At 40.3% G+C, this 16,156-nt stretch overlaps 1 protein-coding gene across 5 annotated transcripts in view; it reads right to left on the bottom strand.

Annotated features, from left to right (window-relative positions):
• Positions 1–16,156, bottom strand: part of LOC131079117 (uncharacterized) — a 271,457-nt gene that overhangs the window by 39,335 nt on the left and 215,966 nt on the right. For 3 of the 5 annotated variants that reach the window (XM_058017007.2, XM_058016999.2, XM_059209757.1), the window contains exons 14-17: positions 16,007–16,105; positions 15,735–15,905; positions 15,518–15,645; positions 15,194–15,338 (exon numbers count right to left, since the gene is read on the bottom strand). In XM_058017007.2, the coding sequence (XP_057872990.2) occupies positions 15,194–15,338; positions 15,518–15,645; positions 15,735–15,905; positions 16,007–16,105 (543 nt within the window). Of the gene's footprint in view, positions 1–15,125; positions 15,339–15,517; positions 15,646–15,734; positions 15,906–16,006; positions 16,106–16,156 lie in introns of all 5 variants that reach the window. The other 2 variants (XM_058017017.2, XM_059209756.1) reach the window with 1 other exon arrangement.

The following is a 16,156-nucleotide window of genomic DNA, read 5'->3' on the forward strand; positions in this document are numbered from 1 at the left end:
GTTTAATTAATGGGCTCTAGAAAGGCAAAATGAGATTGGAGAAACAATTACAGCAGTTGGAGCCTTTGAAACAACAACTGTCCAGGAAAGCAACAATGCCAAAATCCAGTAGTGCAGCCATGGACAAAGGGAAAAGAACATTGCCGTCAAGAGTGAGGGTTGTAGGCAGGATGGATACAGGCAAAGTTGGGAAAGGGAAGACAATGTTGGCAAAGGTCGCAGCAAATACCATCACCTTCGAAGGGTTGAGCGGGACTGTGTGTAGAAGGTGGTGGCTGGAGACTCCAGACAATCACCCCATCAAGTATTCCCTTCGGCATGCACAAGTGCACTGGGCAATCCAAATGCCTGTGTTTGCTATTCGAGATTTTGAGCCATGTCTCAGGATGATGATTACTGCATATGACAGACATGCTAGGGAATCTGTATTCACCTACAAGAAGAGCACAGTAACGGTGTCATTTACATCATAAGCATTTACCAGAGTATTCGGCATTCCTGGCAAGGGCAAGAAAGTTGATAAATACGCCACAAAGATGTCAGCTGGAAAATAGGTAGAAACTTCTACAGTTAGTGTGTCGCGATGACTTGGCAGCAGAGGAATGGGAACGAGTGAATGCGCCAAAGGGACGAGGGCTAAAGAAATTCAAGTCTTACATTGTGCCAGGTGAATGGCAATATCTACTCGATGTGATGAAGAGTAGAATTACGGGAGCCAGTTGAGCCTCAGACACTGTTGTATCCATGATAGCTTTGATGAATGGGTTAAGGAATGGTACAGTGTATGATTGGGCGTCTGTACTGCCGAATAGGATTCATGAATTCCTCATGCCGAAACATAAAGCCTTCTATATGCCCTTTCATGCCATTGGACTTTTTCTGGAGGCCGTTCGAACACAGGTACCCTCAGAATGACATGTGTGGAAGCCGCAGAACCGAGTGGACCCCTCGCAGCCACCTATCTTTTACTGGACTCACCTAGATACCTTCACAAGAGGTGGGGACTTCCAACCTAGCAGGAAGGGAAGGCGGCAGCAAGTGGTGGCTTCGGAGAGTGAGCCAAAGTTGGCTGAGGAGGAGAGCAGTGCAAGGGAAGGGTCGGCAGATACCTCTTCCAGCAGCAGTGTCGGCAATGATGCCTTTCGTCTAGCTAGTCGAGGAGTAGTGGGATGGAGTCATGGACAGGAGACATTGGATAGTGATGGTGGCGGTACACGTGGAGGTGTCATGGGTGCGCCCATGAGTGGTACAAGTACGGTTGGAGTAGCACCATCGAGGGCGGTTAGACCTTTGAGAGAGGTGAAGACAGTGGGAGCTATACCAGTGCCAGGATTCGGGCGATTGCGACCACCCAAGCAGACACCGTTTAGTGTCGCCCCAGCAGCACACGAAATGCCCATGAGCCAGGCGCTCGCTATAGAGCAAGGGGCCGAGTTGGAGAGTGTGCCTGCTAGTCAGGAGCCTGCTAGAGAGAAAGAGGTTGAGTTGGAGAGTACGCTCCACGCATGGGATGCATGGTTGGACCGTTACCAGGCAACTCCCATGACACCAGTTGGATCTCAACCTCCTTCACCACAACCATTGGTGTCGCCAGAGATAGTAGATCTAGAGGAGGGGAGTTCTCACCACCACCAGGAGTCAACTATGGATGTCGTTCAGGATAAGGTGCTTGGAGAGGACTATAGGGCTGTTGAGCCTAACCAACAAATAGCATCCACTATGCAGAGTGAGTCAAGTGCGATGGAGCAATTTCTGGCAGAGATGGAGGCCAGTGCATAGAGGATGGTTGCCTTGGCAAATGTGGAGTCCAGTGCACGATAGATGGTGGCTTCAATTCAGGAACTGGCTCTTCAACAGAGTGTAGTGGAGGATCTTCTTGCATTTGTCGCAGGGGGATGTGCCGAGGAGTTTGCCAGGTGTTTTGATTTGAGGGGATGGCCTGCAGTCGAGACGCCTGCCATGATGGAGGAATGGAGGTGCAAGGTGCCTACAGGTGAGAGTGGGACATACTTGTTGCGGAAGGTGGAGCAGACATTCCAAGACGACTACTATCAGCTCCGACGTGCACAACATTTGGCATTTGGGGCGGAGGCAGAGCAGGTGGCAACCATCACAACTCGGGAGGAGCTAGCCACCCGGCTACAGACCATTGAGGAGGAGCTCCTGCAGCAGAGGGCTCGGGTGACTGCATTGGAGGAGGAGTTGGTCTAGGCAAAGGCAGAATTGGAATAGGAGGCGGCTACACGAGCAACAGTAGAGACTCGCCTCACTTCAGTTTTGGAGGAGTTGAACAAGAAACATAAGGAAGTCATGGAGGTCGTGTTCATGGTGAAGACTTCGCGGGAGCGGCACCTGGTACTCAAGCGGGAACTCCAGTATAGGACGCAACAGGTTCGTCAGTTGAGAGAGTAGTTGGCTGCATCTGCACCGACCCCTCCTCCTACACCTTCTTCAGGGACGCTTTCTCGACCCCAAGCTCCTTGATTTCTTTTGCAGTTGTTGTCATTATGGTATCCCAATTTTGGTGTGTCGTCTGAAGACGACTCTCTTTTTTGGGGGGGATGATGTTATCAGGAAATTAGTATTTGTTAGTAAATGATTAAGGGTCGGCGATTGGTTGACGATTGCTGACGGTTGGCGCTAGCAGCCGGTCGACACCCCATGTATATATATCTGTGTACCCCAACCTCTAGATGGTATTATGATTATGCTGATGCTACTATGTTATTTTGAAGATACATTGTAATGTTGGCATTGATGAATATATAGTTATGAGTTCTCTACATTTCGTGCATATGTGTACTATTCTATTTTGCTCGCATTCTTTAATGTTCTGAATCATACCTCACGGGGCAAAACAATTTGATGTCACCATGAAAATGGTTTCAGCGCTGCCACGTGATTACTGGATGGGAAGCTCAGATTCAACGCGTTTTGGAGAAAGATCACTGCTATGTGCCTTGGGTTTTCATCCAGAATGGAAACTCTAGGGTTCTGTCCAGAGCTCAAAGGATATAATGTGCGAAAAGAGACAATAGTCAAAAACCAATAGTCGTGAAAAGTGACCTCCGCTTAACTCTAATTCACTTTACATTTTGCCTCTTTCCCATCCTCGCATTACTTCATGTAATAATAATATTTCACTTTGTATAAGCTGCACCACTTAAAAAAATCGACTATATAATAGAGCTTGACTTGGCCAAGCCGCTTAACACAAAAAGCTGAGCTAAATTACATTTTCACAAAGGCATGTAAATAATTATATCGCCCTCCATATAAGCCTCTCAAATCATAAAAATATTTAATTTAGGCTTTACAAAAAAGTGTCGCCCCCCTTGGAACACTAATAGGTTGGCCTAGGTAAAATTCAAGTCACCACTTAAAGTGGCCCCATAATACTCTATCTTTTGACCCTTTTAATATTTAATTATATATCTTATTCCCTTGTAAATTAAATTTAGCTCTAGCCTCTAGGAATAGTAAAGCCTAGCGAAATTCAATCTTTTATTTGCTCATCAAGCGAAAGGGGATATCACAATCCTCCTTTCCTGGGATTCTTAGTCCTCTAGCAATCACAAATTGGGATGTTGCAAAATATGTTCACTTTCCTAAGTTGCATCCGCAATCGGTAAGTCTCTCCACCTGACCAGATATTCACGAATTGTCCTATTCCTCAACTTCCTCTCCCTTATATCAACAATACTCTCAAGTACTAAAACCAAATTTCCTTTCTCATTGAGGGGTGGTAGTTCTGGAGATGAAACCGTATACTGGCCCAATGCTTTCTTGAGGCATGAAACATGGAACACATTGTGGATTTTACTGCATTCTAGAAGTTACAGTTCATATGCAACCTCCCCAATCCTTCTTAGTATCTTGTAGCACCCATAGAAACGCGGCTTAAGATTTTTTGCTTCACTTTTCTTCAGCATCGATTGCCTGTATGGTTGTAGACGCAAGAAAACTAAGTCCTCAACCTCGAAAGATCTCTCAACACAATGTTTGTTTGCATACATCTTTTGGTTTTGAGCGTGTTGGAGTTATCCTTTACCTTGAGAATACCTTGATAGCTCTACATCATTTCTTTCGCCCGAGGGACTTTACTATCATTGAAGGCCAAATCCATAAATGATAGTGCATCATACTCATATAACACCAATAGACATGGGTTGAAAGGAGACATGCCAATAGACATGGGGTAGGTGCTATTGTAGCATTACTCACCTAAATATAGCCATCTAATCCAAGAACACTGCTGCCCTACAACATTATTCCACAGGTAGCCCTCAATCCATTTATTCACTATCTTTGTTTGACCATCGGTTTGTGGATGGTAGCTCGTGCTTGGTGTCAATTTTGTACCTGCTAATTGGAACAACTCCTACCAAAACATACTAAGAAAGCCTGTTGTCCCGATCACTAACAATAGTTTTGGGAAGCGCATACAACCTGTTTTGGGAAGCGCATAAAGCCTGTTGTCCCGATCACTAACAATAGTGTTGTGAGTCAGTAGGTGCAGCAAAGAAAAGTGCATATTTAGTTAATCTATCAACAACCACAAATATGCAATCTCTCCCCTAAACATGTGGAAGTCCTGTAATAAAATTCATGTATATTCCTTCCCATTTTTGTTTAGGTATTAGCAATGGTTGTAGAAGGCCTGTAGGGAACGTATGTTTTGACATTTTCTGCTAACAAGTAGAGCACTCTCTAACATATTGCAACACATCATCCTTTAATCCCTTCCAAATGAATCTCTCTCGAATCTGTCATTAGGTTTTGAAGAACCCTGGATGTCCTACTAGAGGTGAATCATGTATCACCCTCATAATCTTGACCTTTAACTTTGATCTTGGTACAAGATATATCCTGTTCTTCTAATAAATGTTATCATCAACCACAAGATACCTATCATCCTGCCCCTCTATCAATCATCTTGCCCATCTATCAATTAAATCACAAGCAAAGTCATTTTTGGTGTACTCGGCCACTAATTAAGAATTCCAATCAGCTGAAATCTCAGTGAGAGCACCGAGTGTTGGTTTTCTGGACAATGCATCGGCAACAATATATTTCTTCCCCTTAATATACTCCACATCGAAGTCGTAAACCTGAATCTTGCTCACCCACTTCTATTGTCGTTCATTCAAATCCTTTTGTTCCAAAAAATACTTAAGATTGTTGTGATCAATCTTGACCACAAATTTAGTCCCTAGCAAATACTGTATAAACTTAGCTAGTGCATGCATAATTGCTAGCATCTCCTTATCATATGTGGAGTAGTCTTTCCGTGTCCCTTGGTTTTCTGCTCTTGTATGCAATAGGATGTCGATTTTGCACCAGAATTGCACCTATCCCCTGACCCGATGCATCGCACTCCAAGACAAATGGCTGTGTAAAATCAGGTAGCGCCAATATTGGACATGAGCTCATGACTTCCTTAAGCTTGTCGAATGTCACGTGTGCTTCATCAAACCAATGAAATGCACCCTTTTCTGTGAGGTCTATAAGTGGTGATGCCAATTGTGAGAAGCCCTTCACAAACCTTTTGTAATAACAACATAAGCCCAAGAAACCTCTCAACTCTAAAATATTCTTAAGTGGCGGCCAACCCAAAATAGCCTGAATCTTCTCTTGGTGTACCTTAAAACCATCATCTCCAATCACATGCCCAAGGTAAAGTATCTCCGTCATCTCGAACTCACATTTAGATGCCTTCGCATACATTGATTGAGCCCCCATAATACCCAACCGGACTCATTTATTTACCCTAGCTATCAAGCCTTCACCAATGGCTCATAATCTTCCACTTAGACTATTGTATACGGTGGTTTATAATCTCGGCTTAAGCCGCTCATAGGGCTGGCAGCCTTTAATCCTAGCCGATGTTGGAACAAATCCTTAATGACTGGTGTAAAGGGCAACCTTCCCACTTATTCTTCTGGTTAACGCGCCCCACTAATAACAGATTCAGGGCTGAGCACATATCCAGGAGGGTATCAATTAGTCTACACCAAATCCAAATGCTAAAAAAGGTCATTCCAGGACTTACTGTATATCAATATGTCATCAATGAAAACTAGTACAAACTTACACGACTGATCTGAAAAAGTGCAGTTCATGCAAGACTGGAATGTCGCCGATGCATTGGTGAGTTCGAATGGCATGACTAGGAACTCGAAGCATCCATAGTGACAACAAAAAGCAGTCTTATGTATGTCTTCTTCCTGGACTCGTATCTGGTGATAGCCGGAACGAAGATCAATCTTAGAAAAATGCATGGCCCCATGCAACTCATCAAGTAACTCGTCGATCCTGGGAATGGGGTACATGTTCTTAATAGTCTTCTTGTTTAGGGCTCTATAATCTATGCACATGCGCATAACGCCATCCTTTTTAACCAAAACAACTGATGAAGTAAAGGGGTTGGAACTAGGCCAAATGTGTCCCATGCTTAGTAATTCCTTGATTGTTTTCTCGATCTCTTCTTTAAAATGGTGTGGGTCTCGGTAGGGCTTAGTGATAACGGGCTTGGTGCCCTCTTCAAGCTCTACGACATGCTCAAACTCACGTTCAGGTGGCCTTCTTGGGGGCATTTCCCCAAACACCTTACTATGTTTATCCAACACTGTTTGAATATTTGCATGATGTTGCGACTCGGTATTGGAGGAAGGTGTAGTAGACACAAGACAGTAAGCTACCCAATCCACATCACCATGTCTATATAGAGCCTCCATCCTCCTTGTTGAAACCACTCGAGGACCATTGTCCAACATAGCTTTAAGCACAATCTTTTTACCATCCATCATAAATTCAAGTTGCATCTAGACAAAATCTTGAACATATCGCTCAAGTGACTCTAACCACTAGCGTCCCAAGACAACATCTATATTGCTAAGCCCAAGCACATTAAAGTCATCCATTAAGGTATAATCCCCAAACTGAATGCTCAACTAGGGTACCACCCTAGCGCAACTTAGTGTAAATCCATCAGTGACAATAACACTAAATCTTGGGAAGTCCTCAACTTGTAGTCCACACTTCGCCATTAGTCCTTCATCAATAAAATTATGTGTAGCTCCACTATCCACTAAAAAAACCATTTGTTGCCCCTCAAGGACACCTCTCAATCGAAAAGGACAACTTTTGGGTACTCCAGATAAGGTGGCAATAGTGCTGGCATAGAATTTCTTTCGTTGTAGTATCTTCCAATTCTACCTGCAGAGGCTGATCCTCATGATCACTTTCGTCTCTAGTACTAGTCTCTTGCTCTTCTAGCTCTTCATCATCTGATATGGCCTCAATTAGGTGGGCCTTACCTTTTCCAAGACAATGATGTCCCAACTCCCATGGTTCCTTACAAGAAAAGCATAGCTTCTTCCTTCTCAGTTCATTCCTAGACTCTTGATCATCCTTTGGTGATGTATGCTTCTGCTGATTAACACCCTTTTTATTTGGTTTCCATGCACTGAAACTTTTCTTCTGTGGTTTAATGGAAGGTGTAGTTTCAAGGTCAAGAGCTAAACCAATGGCATCCTGCAAAGTATTAGGCTTATGTGCCTTGACTAGTCGCCTTAATCTATCACTTGACCCTTCTACAATCAACATGGTGACCCTCTTTTCTGACATATCTGGAACCACCACTGCAATCTTCTGGAACTCATTGATGTATGATTCCACATGTCCCACTTGCTTGAGTTGAGCTAGATCTCTGTAGTAGACCTCTATGTCTTTCTTGTCAAATCAAGTAATCAGCTTGTTTACAAATTCCCCATAGGAGTGTACAATGGCATGATCTTGTGACACTAATCCGTAGTGCCACAAGTCATAAGCTACTCCTTCCAGATGCATTATGGGAAATTGTATAGCTTTATCCTCCTCCATGGGTTAAGTGATATGAATATGTCTGCTTTATGCACCCATGATCTAGCACTTGTCTTTCTGCTCCCATCGAACGTCTGTAAAGGAACCTTATTTAATGCTTCCTTATACTCCTTGGGTTGAGTGCCTTGCCCAGTTTACCTTCTAGACCCTTTGTCTTGCCTTTCCAGTAGGAATCCGGCCTTATCTTTCCGCTGATATGTGAACTAATTCAAATTTATTAATGTCTTGACTTCCTCTATTAGTGCCATATAGTCATCATAAGCATCCATGATGTCATCCGTGATATGAGTTTCTTCAACCTCTTCCTTAGGACCCTCTTCCACTTCATTTCTTCTGGGCAAAAATGTGGGTCTCAATGGCCGATCAAACCTTGTGTTTGCTGTCCTAACAGCATTACAAGCTGCTCCAACAAGATTTTCTCGTCCAATCTCACTTTCTTCTCCATCTCGATTCTGTGCCTGTGGCTGCACCCTTAAATTACCAATTGCATTCAGCAGCGGCTGTTGTGACTGCATGAAGTTTTGCATCATCTGTTGTTGTTGTTGAGCCAACTGATCTAATACATCTAGTATGTTGGGTTGACCATTTCCACCCTCATTCTGTTGCTCTGCCATGATCAAGGGATCCTGTTCTTCTACTACTTCCTGTTTCTGTTCTTGTGCTCTACGTTTGGTGTAATATTTGTGTGGGCTAATTACTCGTGGGTTCATAGAATCAACTCACTGCAATGACTTACCTCTGATATGCACTACAAATTTGTTACTTCTCCCTTACAATCAGCTGGTTATTTCGTCAAACAGTTTGTGTATGATTTGATAATGTGATATTAGTTTGCAGATTTCAATGCGTTTAGCGATGTGTTTAGTCTCTTAGCTAAAACCCCAACACCAGTTCTCATACCACTATGAGAACCCTTGCTCAAACTAGTCTGATTTTTCCTCAATTTTTGATATTTGACATTTTGTCAAACACTTGGCATACCACTCATTAATATCTGATTTTCTAATTACTGTTATATTTTGATGAAATAACCTTGCTGGTTAATGATTGGAATTTACTGCTTTTGCTGTAGCTAATCTCCGAGTTTGTGTTCAAGATATGTTTGCAAGTTGTTTAAAATTTATGTTTGCAAGTTTACGTAACCAACAAAGCAGTTTTGTTCATTGATGTTTTCAGATCTCATTCATGAAGAAGAGCATACACAAAGCATGAAACATTTGCAACATAGCATAGGAAACAAGGAGTTGCTAGAACTAGTCTTCATACCAACTTCGTTAACTAATTCAAACATTACAAATTATCTTTTAAACACATTGCAGACCTGATAAGTCTCCCAAACATGAGAATGAATGCACAAAAATGCTTCCAGCATCAGTACTAGGCATGAAATGCTTAAGGGTAACTTGTATGACATCCTTTTAAACTCCAAACTCCTGAAAATTTGCTCCAGCTTCAACAAAGTGTGCATAGCTACTGGAAGTTCCTATCTTCAAATATTCATCAACTTTAATGACCACGACTCCAATAATGTGTTTAGTGATACTACACTTGCTGCTAGAAACCCATGCAGGCTACAAAGGGGTTCATTTTCAAGCCACATCTTCCATATACTGAAAGCTGTTAAAATATTATTAATATCTTCTATAATGGTCATCTTCTATTTTAAGTTGTCGACTTATTTAGCTTGTTAAGTTAGCTTTTTATTATGTAATTAGCTTTTAAGCTTTATTTAGCATTTAGCTTTTTCTTTTTAGTTAGTTAGCTTTTAAGCTTTATTTAGCTTTTAAGCTTAATTTAGCTTTCACGCTTCATTTAGCATTTAGCTCTTTAATCTTTTTCTTAACGTTATGTTCTAATTATAGAACATCGTCTTGTAACCTCTATATATACATGTGTATATCATTCAATGTAATTATCCGATTATTGAATCATTCATTCAATTTATATTTCATGGTATCAGAGCATGGAAATTTAAAATTTCGAAAGTTTTTGTTATTAAAATTTTTAGAAGTTTTTATTGAAGAGATTTTTTTTAAACTGTTTTTTTTTTTTTAAAAGAGCAAGTTCTTTTTCTCTTCTTGGGCGGATTTTTTTTTTTTGCAGGTTGAAAATTTTCCTAGGGTTTCTGTAATTTTTGACTAGGGTTTTGACCCTTCAATTCAAGTCGAAATTTTATTTTGGTTGCAGATTCTTGGTGGGTTTTTTGAGACCTCAACTGGGTCATCATCATATTTTTTTGGGTGCATCGTTTTTTGTGCCAGCTAATTTGCCTTGGAATTTAAAAACAGTCAACGATTTCTACTAATTTTGTGGGCGTCGGGAATTTCGCTGTCTTTTGGGCACCATTTATGTTGTTTTAAGTTTGCAAACAATTTTAATTTCTGGGTTTCTTCCAAACCTCAAAATTTGTGCCTTGGAATTCGTGCCAAAATTCTCCTATAGGGTTTCAGTTTTCTCAACAGCTGCTTTTATTCTGATTTTTAATCAGAATCTTCTATCTCATTCTTTGTGCCTTCACTAGGTTGACCACGTTCAGCCTCAGTTTCTGTGATGGCATCTTTAACCAACATCATGTTGGAACACAATCAGAAGTTCAACAGCCTCAACTACAACACCTAGAAACAGCGCATGTTATCGATCTTTGAATATCGTTGCCTTGATCAGCTTGTTTTGGGCAAGGAATCTCGTCCTACAACAACAGGTGATGATCAAGACAAACATGATGTGAAGAATCGAGAGGCTGTCATGTTTATCAAACTCTCTGTCACAGATGATCAACTCCCACAGGTGCCTTCAGGTAAAACAGCAAAAGAGATCTGGGATCTCTTGAAGGATCTTCATGAAACATCCGACAAGAGCCGAGCTTTCTTTCTGAAGAATATGTTGTTTTCTATCATGATGGATGAGAAGTCATCTATCCAAGCACATCTCACGAAGATCAAGGAGATCCGTGACCAGTTGGAAGCTATAGGCTGAACCATGGTGGAAGAGGATATGGTAGTGATCACGCTGAAAAGCCTTCCCAGATCCTACAAGCATTTCATTGATACTCTCAATATCTCATCTACTAATGTTGATCTGAAGTTTCCTAATCTCTGCAACAAGCTTCTACAGTAGGATCGATGGAAGCAGCAGTTTGAAAGCAATACTAGTTCGTCCACTGAACAAGCCTTCACAGCTGAAGTTTTGGATAAGAACAAGGGTAAAGGTCAGTCCTTCTAGCATAAGGGGCAAGGTCAATATACACAGTCTTCGAAGAAGAAAAGTGTACAGTGTAACTACTGCCACCAGTTTGGCCATATGAAGAAAGATTGCAGGAAATTGTTGGCATCTGTGCAATCTAGGATGGGAGGGTCTCAGGAACAAGAGAAGGCTCATGTTGTAGAGCATTTTGGAGAGGAGTCAGCCTTCTATGCTTTGTGATAAGCAAATTTCCTGTTTGGTTGGTTTTCACATTTTTTTCCTCAAAAATTGTTCACAGGGTTTCGATTTTTTTTCCTTCAAAATTATTATCTGTGATCCGCAAAGCTTGCGTGGGATTTCTAGGTTTTCACGATTTTTTCTTCAAAAATTGTTTGCTGGTTTTTACGATTTTTTCCTCAAAAATCATCTGTAATACACGAAGTTTGCATGGGATTTGTGATTCACGAAGTTCTCTGGTTTTGATCGATTTCTCTCCTCAAAAATCGAGCTTTGTTGCAGTCAGTTTGGGTCACGCCTACCAGGGCATACATCTGCAACTGTGGTATCTTGTAGTCAGTTTTGGATTTGGTACTCTTCTACAAAAGGGTTTGCTGATTTTTTCCTCAAAATCATTGTTTCACGCTTCAGTAATTCGTGTGCCAGATCTCTAATTCGCGTGTGAAGGGCTGCATTCGCTTGGATGGCTTTTGGTACTCTTGGCTTTTGGGAGGGTCTCTGTAGCAGCAAAGTGTTCTTTGCATCTGTGATCATAACACCTACAGTGTTTTTTGTAGGGTATTGAGTACAATGACCATTAGCGAGGGTGTTCAAATAATATTAATATCTTCTATAATGGTCATCTTCTATTTTAAGTTGTCGACTTATTTAGCTTGTTAAGTTAGCTTTTTATTATGTAATTAGCTTTTAAGCTTTATTTAGCTTACACGCTTAATTTAGCGTTTAGCTCTTTAATCTTTTACTTTAACGTTATGTTCTAATTATAGAACATCGTCTTGTAACCTCTATATATACGTGTGTATATCATTCAATGTAATTATCCTTTTATTGAATCATTCATTCAATTTATTTTTCAAAAGCCACCTCTATTTCCAACCATATTTGCGGCATTCAGACAAGAGCAAGCTCTGTGCGTGAGCAAATGATCACCTAGTGTGCAATCCTTGATCTTTCAACACCCTCGACTTATTTTTGCAGAAGATTTCAAGCCACCACGAAATGGTTTCAGCGCCGCCACATGATTACTGGATGGGAAGCTCAGATTCGGCAAGTTTTGGAGAAAGATCACCACTGTGTGCCTTGGTTTTTCGTCCAGAACAAAAGCTCTGGGGTTTTGTCCAGAGCTCAAATGATATAATGTTTGAAAAGAGAGAATAGTCAAACACCAATAATCGTGAAAAATGACCTCCGCCCAAACTCCGATTCACTTTATATTTCGCCTCTTTCCCATCCTTGCATTACCTCATGTAATAATAATATTTCACTTTGTACAAGCCGAAACACTTATAATAAATTGACTTTATAATAGTGCTTGACTTGGCCAAGCCGCTTAACACAAAACGTTGGGCTCAATTATGTTTTTACAAAGGCATGTAAATAATTATATCGCCCTCCATATAAGCCGCTCAAATCATAAAAAATTTAATTTAGGCTTTACAAAAAAGTATCGCCCCCCTTGGCACACTAGTAGGGCCTAGGTACAATTCAAGTCATCACTTAAAGTGGCCCCATTAAAATAATTAAATATGAAAGATTAAATACTCTATCTTTTGACCCTTTTAATAATTAATTATATTTCTTATTCCCTTATAAATTAAATTTAGCTCTAGCCTCCGGGAATAGTAAAGGCTAGCAAAATTCAATCTTTTATTTGCTCGTCAAGTAGAAGGGGACATTACAAAAATTCCAGGTTCAAGGAGGAAAAGGCTTGGGAAATGGAAATTCTAGGATTTCGGGTTCAAGGAGTAAAAGGCTTGGGAACTAGGAATTCCGAGATTCCGGGTTCAAGGAGGAAAAGGCTTGGGAACTGGGAATTCCGGGATTCCGAGTTCAAGGAGGAAAAGGCTTGGGAACTCCACCTCCTCACAAGAGCACACTTAACATTTCATGATTACATCGGTTTTGTCCTTGATCAACTAGGGCAGCGCTGGTCCATGGAACATATCTCTGATCAATTCTCACTGATGGACCAAGGATGTTATAAAATGACAACAGGTGTGATACAGCATACCCATTTTACTATTCTGATTATTGATAGTAATTCTTTATGATTTTCCCTTGATACAGACTTAACGTTCTTATTTCCTCCTCCTTCTTCGATATAATAATTAATGCAGATTATATTATAACTCATACGAAATTAACTATATTAATGCCTAATCAGCTGTATGACCTGGATATTACTAACTCAGACCTGATCTGCTTAATGCATCCTTCTCTCCCTTAATTGAATGGTTGGTCTGCCGCTTATATATCCCCTTCATCGGCTGAAGGGGTATGTCTCTTCCATGGGTCACCTTCTTTGTAAAAGTGGCAACCTATTTCATGTGACTCTTGCCCTTAATTAATGGTTTGTTAATGTGTACGCCTTTTAACAAGGGTTATTAGTAATCATAATTCTCCTTAATTCCAATTGCTATCATGTTGAATAGGATCACTGTTTTTTACCAACAGTCCCTGTGCTTCTTCACTGCATGTGGCATTTGAGAATCCATTCTGTTCGTTCATCTCACAAACTGCTAACTAGGAAAGAGACTCAAATGTGTAGGAATCGGTCAAGATAGGAAAATGGCAAAGTCTTACTAGTAAGGCCATTTTCGGATTATGGTTATGCATGGATATTTAAAGTTTGCCAATGCAATTAAATAAACCCAAGCAGAAATCAATTATATCATGGATTCTAATAAAACCGTGAATATGTAGAACTATATGCAGAGGTATATGACAATATTGATAAATGTTCAGGGGCATGACACCCCTCCTCTCTTTCCTTCGATTATCAAGAATCACTTTAAAATTTATTAGTGTAGTGGTGTTTTTGTTTGTCATCTTGTTGCTTATTTATTCTTTTTTTTCCTATGTTTGTAATAAACCCCTGTTAAGTGTTTGTCAACTCATGGATTGCTTAACTTGACAGGTGTCTAAAAGAAGATCTTTGCTCCCTTAATTCTGATGTACAAAATGACACATCAACAGTAGCCAGTCAAAGAAAAAAATATCAGTGGTGGACCAACTAGAGGGCCCCTTCCCCTTGCATTTTCTTCATAAAGTAAAGCCCTCCAAACTGTAGCTTGAGATTATTACCTGCACCAACAACAGATTGTATTGATTTTCTCCTAAAAGTATGCTTTCATTTATTGCTATCCTGCAAAGCTTTAACAAGTCTTTTATTTTGATTGAATTGTATATTCAAAATATTTCAATGGTCTGCAAACTATGTTGCTGAAAATAAAAGATGTCATTAGTTGACTCTTGTGTAAGCTTATTTTGTCTCTTATGTGAATCGTCAACTCTTTGATGCATTAACCCTAGATAAGCATTTGACAACCATGTTAACCCAATTTCTTTCCCAATAAATTAATGCTTCCTTCCTTTCTCTAACCATGGTAATGTGATGCTGAACCAACTCAAGTTGGCAGGGAAAGAGGAAGCTAAAACTTTGAGTGGCAGCTGTAGTAGGTTGCCTATTAGATGAACTCTCTGTTTGTCTGACAACCACTGGGATCCCAATTCCCATAGCCACATTATGTTAAAGTAGACCCAAAATTATTCAACAACTTTTACTGCAATAGATATCCCAACATTTATAGTTTAGATGCAATAACACAATTTTAAAGCATGAAGGTGAATTGGCAGAAGAATTTAATCACATGAAAACAAGGAAATTCCCCTATTCATTCCCAATTCTATGCAATTAGAATGGGCCATAACTAAGAATTACTTCTAAGAAGATATTCAGTTATAATCAACTAAAAACTAAAGCATGGCCTACACTGACTGATCTAATTATCCTGACAGAACTAGATAACAGATTAAACTACCTTCTATATCAAGATAGCACCTGGGACCAATAATATGAATGTTTGTCGGAATAATTATATTTATCCACCTCTTTCAATGCAGGAATTAGCAACATGGATAATGCAGGAGATGATGCAGCTGCAGCAGACCGAGCACCATCCTCATCCTCACTCACTCGCCTTCCTGTAGATTTTGAAGTCGATTTTGGTACATCCCAAAGGTCACGTGTATCCCTATAAATGACAGCATCACTCACACAGTGGTCAGTTGAATGCATTATACAGAACTTTCACCTCCAATATTTTAAGTTCATACAGGCAAAACCACCTCACTTAAGAAAACAACAGCAGCAAAGCATAGAAATAAGTGCAACCTCTATATGACATAGATTTATGGAGTAAAGCAGCAATACCGCATAGAAGTTGTACTAGCTGATCTTTCTATAGATTTTGACTCCTGTCCTTCTATGTAGACCTTTGATAAAGGATTCTTTTCTCTAGGAGTTCCTCTTTTTTGTCCAGCCTGCAATGCAGCCTTTGCCTGAAAAATAGAGGCCACAATCAACATATAGTTAAATAAAGTAACATAATCTACCAACATTCGAAGGGATCCGAAATTGAGGGCCTTACTTCAGCAAGATTAGTCGCACTGTCTTCGCGAGAAAAATTTGAAGCCTTTTCTTGATTCCCTAGTCTAGATCTAGGATTTTGAACAATAATTTCTGACTCATCAATTTTATTCCGAACAACAATTGTACCACTAGTGGACACATCTTCACTAGATGTATCTCTGCTGCTAAGCTGTGGAACCAAAATCATATGAACTTAAGCAAATGGATAATAAATAAAGGTAACAAAAAAGAGTCCCACAGATATAAGACCATGCTGGATAACATGCATACCTGTGAAAAACTCCTATCAGTGGAACCTGAATTGGCCTGGCCTTGTCTTTGAAAATGGACACCCACCAGAGTCCCAGAACTGCTAATAGATAGCTTCCCCTGAACATAAAGATATTCAGCTACTAAAAATACTAATCAATATGCCTATTA

This window comes from Cryptomeria japonica, chromosome 8 (genome assembly GCF_030272615.1).
Source record: "Cryptomeria japonica chromosome 8, Sugi_1.0, whole genome shotgun sequence".
Taxonomy (NCBI): Eukaryota; Viridiplantae; Streptophyta; class Pinopsida; order Cupressales; family Cupressaceae; genus Cryptomeria; species Cryptomeria japonica.